At 47.8% G+C, this 7,326-nt stretch overlaps 1 protein-coding gene across 1 annotated transcript in view; it reads left to right on the top strand.

The window, feature by feature from the left end:
* Positions 1 to 4,351: 4,351 nt before the first annotated feature.
* The window catches only part of T265_10406 (hypothetical protein), a gene marked incomplete at both ends in the record, with an annotated part of 46,798 nt that continues 43,823 nt past the window's right edge, over positions 4,352 to 7,326 (top strand). Inside the window, 3 exons of the mRNA XM_009176771.1 lie at positions 4,352 to 4,753; positions 5,210 to 5,439; positions 6,735 to 7,314. Coding sequence (XP_009175035.1) covers positions 4,395 to 4,753; positions 5,210 to 5,439; positions 6,735 to 7,314 — 1,169 coding nt within the window. The remainder of the gene's footprint in view (positions 4,754 to 5,209; positions 5,440 to 6,734; positions 7,315 to 7,326) is intronic.

Consider the following 7,326-nt stretch of genomic DNA (forward strand, 5'->3'; position numbering starts at 1 on the left):
AAATGCTCGCTTTCGACAAAGGCATACATTACGGGTCGACCGATCCCCATGCCATCTGTCACAAGGAATGTATAAAGCTTGTAACTTAACAGCGAACGTCAGTGGCTCGAAATTTATTTACCCAAGACGGTTAGTACCGTGTGTAGCATCAACGTTTACAACGTCCGGGAAACGTCTAAAGAGTGCTATCTGCTGCGTTCGAGAAAAGCACAGGTGACTATATCTGCCACCCTCCGATTCCACCAGCAGCACGCGACCGCACTCTCGAAACTTGGCTATGATGGACGACATGTCATCTAAGAAACCAACTAAAAGGTAACCAACGACCTACTTAACAATGGGGGTCGACACTTGACGCGATAGTTACGCACATCCTTGATAGTGAGTACCTTTCCAAAGTGGTCGGCGACGTACTGCCGAATCTCCGATGACGGAGCACCGTATTTCAAAAGGGTAGAACACTCCTTTAATTCATCATTTGTCAGTCGCCGGTTGATGGGGAGCCTGTCAAAAATAAACTTGCTGCGTGGATGGTTGTGCTCCAGGTAGTAGGAAGTAACCCTCAAGCAGTCATGGTACCGGCGAACGTGGAACCTTGCCGGACAATCAGTACGACGTGAGCTACAAAGTATACGAGTTCAACCATAAACTTACTAGGTGCGACGAATTCCACGGCTTCTGCTTCGTCTGCAGGGATGTCTGCTGCAACGGTACGAGGTTATTCATACATCCCGGGTCTTGAATATCGTGTGGGTTGAGTAGATTTAAACAACTTTCAACAAAACTGCGGCCGTTTGGGAAGATCTCATACGCCCGAAAAATTACCATCAAATGTTAAAACTTTGTGTTAAAGTTTTCCTCCTTCGAACCACGGTTTCAGAGAAATTTTCGGCGTGCCTCTAACCCACGGCCACAACTAACACGCAGCTAGAGGTTCATGATGATTATCATCTGGCCGATGCGTGTCCATCTATCTCTACCAGGAAAAGTCAAAGGTCTAGAATGAAGGACATGAAAAATTAAATTTTATTTGTCCTTTTTATTAGCACACGTTTCCTGCCGGAAAGCGCAAGACTTCAGTGCGCAGTGATCACTTAGCTACTGACGTCCTGAAACGCGAGGAAGATAAAAGTTTGGTTACAGAATTATCACTACGAGGCGGTCGGCTAACAAATTTGGAGCAATACCTAACATATTAATTAAGCACGTCAGTGGCGACAATCTCGCATTGGCCGACCTGAATAACGCCATCTTCAAAAGCTGATGCACAGTGCGTGATTTCTTGCGGCTTAGTGCCTTCTGACTGTAACCCCTGAAAAACACAAGAACTGTATGTAGTGCACAGGGTCTGATTACCAGAACAACAGTCTCAGTTGATGGGCCTTGCACTGGTCACACGAATTCATTATTGTCTCTAGTTGGCCCTCTGCAGCGTTAGTTCTCGTAATAAGACATTAACTCATTGCTGCCGAGTATTTCTTCCTAGGAACCATAAATCCACCTAAAGAAATCTGACACGCACTGCGTTGGTACTGTGTGCTTCTGACCAGGTCAACAAGATGTGATGCCTCCGCAGGCAGTTTACAAAGAACACCTTTGCGTTTTCCGTACCGGCGGAAGCCAACAACTAAAAATAAATTATTCATCCGTGGGGTCGTATAAGAAATTGCTCATATTCATGAGGACCTGAGGGGCAGCGGTAGACGACACCGAGAGTGTGAGAATGAGACCCGCGCAGCAGGTTTGAGTCCGGGGCACCGAAGGGGCCTCTGAAGCTGCTTCCTGACTTTTTGGTTTTGAGGGATGCATTTTATTTTCACAGTTTTTCTCTCCGTATGGACCCGAGTTGCGCGGGCTTTTACTGTTGAGGGACGAAGTTTTTCTCATGCGTGAAAAATTAGAACACTGCTACTTGTAACACTTTCGATGCCGCCGTTTTGAAGGCCAGATTTACCGTCAATCAAGTACTTCGGGTGAACTTGCGTCTGTCCGGTTTCTTCGGCATTTCTGCGCGATTTGGTTGGAAAGGTGTCCCTGTGAAGCCCTGAGCGCTAGATGACATCACTGAGAAATAATCCTTTAAGTGACGTTCTCATGGGACTGGGTTTCGCAGAGAACGGCACCTTGAAGCCAGCCCACATTTTCTTGGTTTGCTGAATCATATGTGGCTTGGTTGGCTGCAGTCGATTCCATTTCTTGTTTGTGTGATCAACTAAGCCGCCCGCAATCCGTGTGGGTTTACAAGAGATTGTGTTCAGGTTTGTTGTTTTGGTTGTCGCATTCTTATGATACGACTCTGTCCACAACCAAAGAGGCCACTTTTGACTGAGTGGCGCTGGAGATTAGCAGTTTCGCATTTCTCAGAGTTGTACGGTTCTCGCAGAATTCTCCGATGTTGGGGTCAGCGCATGTTGTTGATTTGTCGGTAGGCTTCGCCGCCTGGCTCAGCCCATCTCAGAAGTTGTGATTTAATCATGAATTTCACTGCCGCACGCACGTCGTCTGTTGTGGAAAGAAGCGCTTGTAGCTCTAGTACTTTGGGTGTTGCTTCCATATGAGCCTTGTCTCCTCCAAATCATTGGTGCCTTTGGTAAACGAGGGGTCTGTGGTGGTTGAGTAGAAGCTTCTGTCTGAAGACGCGGCCGGTTGCGTCGGTGTGCTTGCTGGAGCACGATGGGGATGTGATTATAATTGGTTTGGCCATAAGTTGGGGTCATCTGAACTGGCGCCCAGTGGAAGCCTGTTTCGTGCCTCTCCCTCAGAACGGCTGTGGCCCAGCTTTGGCGTATATTGATGGTGATCCTCAGATGGATCCTGATCGTTGCGTGGGCCTTTTGAATGCTGACAGCCCGCTCCAAGAGCTTCTGTGCTACAGATGGGGAAGAACGGGTGACTAGAAGCCCAAGTCTTAGCTTGCTTCCCTTCTGGCCTCACCATTCTGAATGTAGCGATTCGTGTTCAGGCTTTGTGAGGACACAACCATGAAGCTACTGTGCCAGCTTCGTCGGCGCGACTTTTCTGGAGAATGACCCCCAGATGATCAGTCTGCTCACCCTTACGCTCACATCTACCAGAGACGCCGTAGCAGACTTTATTACCGCGTCAGAAAGCTGGATGTCTTTCCTCACAGCCTGTGAACCTGGGATGAGGTACTCTCTCAGCGAGGGAAGTTGGTTATCAACTTTCGTCCAGGTCTCTGCGTTATTTGTTATTCAGGGCTAAAGAAAGAAGCTCAGGTTTCTCATGGAGTATTCCGATCAAAGCGGAACATTAACACTGATATTTCTGATTCAGCAATGGGGATTTGGTGGCTCTTTTCTTAGTTTCGGTGTGCGTTGCTCCCTCAATGTAGTGACTGGCGCAAACTAACGGGTCAGAAGAGTTAGCTAGTTGGCTTACCTGGCTTACCTTGCAGGTGTGGCATTGTGTGCCGCGTCTAACGTTCGACGGACTGCCATTTCGCCCAAATATGTAGTGGTCCATCGACGCCTGCAGAGAACACCGCTACGCACAACTACGCACTGATGATGTCACCTCGATTGGTGATGAAACGTTTGCAACCAAATTGCCCAGCTCAGTGAACAAGCCAACGACCAAGTTTCTGTATTCATTAGTGTCATGATTGAGACTGGGTACAAAATAGGAAGTGAATGCCAAATAAGACAGTTTATCACGTAAATGTTTTCAGAGAGAAAATTCAACAAATGCCATGTGTGTAGTCTGTAAATAGATTGAACGGTGAAAAATTCTTTCACAAACTTGCACGAGCTAAAAGCGAAACCAATTTCGAACGTACCGCGTGGCTGTACTCAGAATCCGCAACGAGTATGTTAGCCAACGGAAGTTCAAAGCGGAAAAGAAACTAGCTCAAAGTTGACGATTGACCGTACTTCAAACGAATAAATGTACAAATCAGCAACGAAAATAAGTGAGAATTACTTGTTCGAGGGGAAGAATATAGTCAATTAAATACCGTAGAATGGAGCGTGACTTAGATTATGAGAACAGATTCAGCACTTAGGATAGCGTTCAGTTCTGTCAACCCATGGACAAGTGAGATGAGGGTTCCACTCTCTGCCTTCTTTATTTCAGATACAACCTCAGACCAAATCTCGGTCAGAAACCTCGTACGCACACCCGATTTTACACGTTTGTTTTTTAGCACGCGTGTGCAGGAAGCCCTCCCATGGCTCACGGATTACCTCGATATTGTAGCAAGCAGGTATACTTGAAGCTGCCGTGTACAAGGGACAAGACGAAAATTCGGGTTTGCAGTGTCGTTTATGAAGCAATGCTGTGCTGCCAGGGATCATGCAGCATGGACTCTTCGTTTGGCGCGGCACACCATTTATTGCGCTACTTTCGCGCGCTGCCGGTCGTGCACATCCACACGCATGGCTTTCGCAGTTAAGACAGCCATTAACGCTGAACGCACATCCGCAAAGTTTCACAAAACAAAAACCTTTGACTACGACGGCACGGCTGATGTGACGACGCCTGACATCAACTGTGGTGAACCTGATGTAACTTTTCTTGTGGATCGGGATGTGTTTCATGGTCACCAGCATTTGTTCTCTAAATTCAGTAAAGTACTGGGTGAATGTTTTGGTGCATCCAAGAATGGAAATCACCAGACTTCAGCCAATATGGACAATAATCCTGGGATTTCAGCGTCGGCAACAATGAAGAAAGTCACCATTGATGCTCCTGTACCAGTTTTCGAAGCGGTCTTCAACTTTTGCTACACACGAAAGTAAGTAAATACAAATAGTCGTTGAATTTAACCGTTTTTTCTTTTGTTTATGGCGTGTGCGTATGCGAGTGTATGTGAGGAGGCCGCTTCGTCAACATGGTGGCTGAGATGCTGTCGTGTGGCTTAAGCCTCAACCGAAGCAGCATAGGTTGGGTTCAAACATGAACCTTCTGATCATCAAGTCCGTACGTTAACAGCCTAAGTTTTGATTTTTCGGAGGTTTTGGGCTTGAAACGAAGTTTCGTGAGATGTATACTGCGGATGATTTTCATTACTGATGAAGTGGGTTTGCCCCACTTACGGGGCGAAATCTCTTGAAAATTCCAAAACTTCACACCACTGCAAATTTATATACGTAAACTGACACGGTCCGTTGGCTGCGGAGCACGAGTGTTGTCCTCTGTTTTTGCTACCTGATGGCAATTATGTTTGGGAGATCTGTACGCGCCATCACAGTCGTCGTTGCTGTTATGATTTCCCTGGCATCAATGAGGATCGTGGATCGTGGCGCGATCCGGTCATCATCATCATCGACAGCATGACATTTGTGTTCAATGCCGATGTTTCACTGCCGTGTGCGAGCGATCTCGGGCAGGTGGCTTCAAAAGTTTTGAACGTAGATGTTTCATCAGTCGTCTGTCTGTCAAATCAGCTCGATATTGTTGATCCGCAGAGATGCTTTGCAGGTAGTCGTGTGAATGGCGTTCAATCAACAGTCGTCCTTTGGAGGGAAAGGGAGCACAGACAAGCTGCTCACACAATGATGTGGTTAAAGTCAAGCGGTGTGCTCTAAGGCGAATGACGATCTTGAGTGGAAGTTCTTTACCAGTAGCTGTTTTTCACATGGTCCAACTGACTCCAGGGCTAGTTTGTAGTTGGAAGTTTCCGGGTAACATGGTAAAAGCGCTTGTACTGAAAGCTCGTGTTGGTTGTAAATGGACGATGTGCAGCACTGGATTGAGGAAGTCGATCCCCGTTGTCTGTATGGTAGGCTTTCGCATCACCCTCCACACTCTGTACTTGTCGCTCACCGAGTCAACCGTGGCGAATCATGATAGAAGCTGTCTCCCTCGAGGTTTAGCAGTTAGGGTTTAAAACAGGGATATAAGTGTCCTATAAGCTGAACACGTCGACAGTCAGAACAGCGCCCAGGGTTGACACATCTCATGTTGAGAGGTTTGAACTAGCCAATCCTGCAATCGCAGGATTGCAATCTTGCTGCAATCTAATGTGACAAAACACCATTGTAATACTTTCTCAGCACGGTGAAACTCACTTTGGTAGAAGCATGCGAACGAGCATTTTCCGCGTTTTGATGCTTGGGAAATTTGTACCACGCACACGTTACGCTCCGAATGAGAATCTCCGTTAGCGTTCCAGTCGACGTCTGTAAGTTGGTGGCTGCCTAACGGTATATTCCTAACTTTCACTATGGTGACAATGCACGTAGACATTACGGGTGGTTTGTCTAGGTAATTGTCTGTGACATCAGTGACATTTTGAGGTCGTCTTGGTTTGGACACGAGACGCACGGACAACGGAGACCGGTTACTTCAGATGTTTGCCGATCACAGGCTGTTCCTTTGCAGTACGAATTTCCGGAACAGCGGAAATCGCTTGACAACGTGGTGCCCACCATCAAACCAGTGCCGAATCCAAATAGACCACATCGCCGTCAGTTATCGGTGGCGAGGGTCGATCACCGCCTATCGCCCCTTCTGGAACACCAGCGTGGACTCCGACCAGAGATGGCTCAAGTGGTTAGAGCGTGAATTTACTGACCGGAAGGTCCGTGGTTCGAACCCGACCTCTGCCACTAGACTTCCCCTGTCTAGGCCTGGGCAACCCGGCAGTATCCCAGTCCTCGTGCTTCCTCCGGGTGGTATGGCAGCTAGGCACCGGAAGGGTGCTACAGCTGAACGATTATTTTATTATTTTTATTATGTACTTGTACGCTGCTGCTTTTCATTGCGCTTTTCAGGTGTACGCAAAACGCGCACACCTCGCTTAGCCATTGAGAAGCTAGGGGACCCAGAAGTCAAACAAAACTATCAAAACCAGCTCCTCGAATGCCTGCCGGACGGTATGGTGTCGGATATAAACGGCCACTGGGAGAAAGTATCCAAGGCGCCTCTCAAAGCAGGAGCGTCTGCTTGTGGCACAACCCGGTCAACCTCATCCAAGCATTGGATCTCTGATAGGACCGTGTCCTTGCTGGAGACCTGGCGACAGATTCCACCTGGTAGCCACTACAACACCACCTGGCGCATCATCCGACGCCAGGTGAAACTAAGTGTCCGCGCAGACGGAGAACCTTGGTGGACCCGAAAGGTCGAAGAAATGGAAGATGCAAAGAATGCTGGAAACGTGCGCAAATTGTTCCACTTGATTCGTTCGACTGGTCCTCGGAAAGCTCTTGTCAGCGAAATAATCGGGGACAAAAATGGCTCCTTGATATGCAACAAAGCAGAACGTTTAGACCGCTGGGCACAGTATTTCGAGCAGCAGCTCAGCTGGCCATCTGCCACTTCCACTCCAGAAACCTGGCCTTCAACAGAAAGGTGGACCGTAAA

The sequence above is a fragment of the Opisthorchis viverrini genome, assembly GCF_000715545.1.
Source record: "Opisthorchis viverrini unplaced genomic scaffold opera_v5_359, whole genome shotgun sequence".
NCBI lineage: Eukaryota > Metazoa > Platyhelminthes > Trematoda > Opisthorchiida > Opisthorchiidae > Opisthorchis > Opisthorchis viverrini.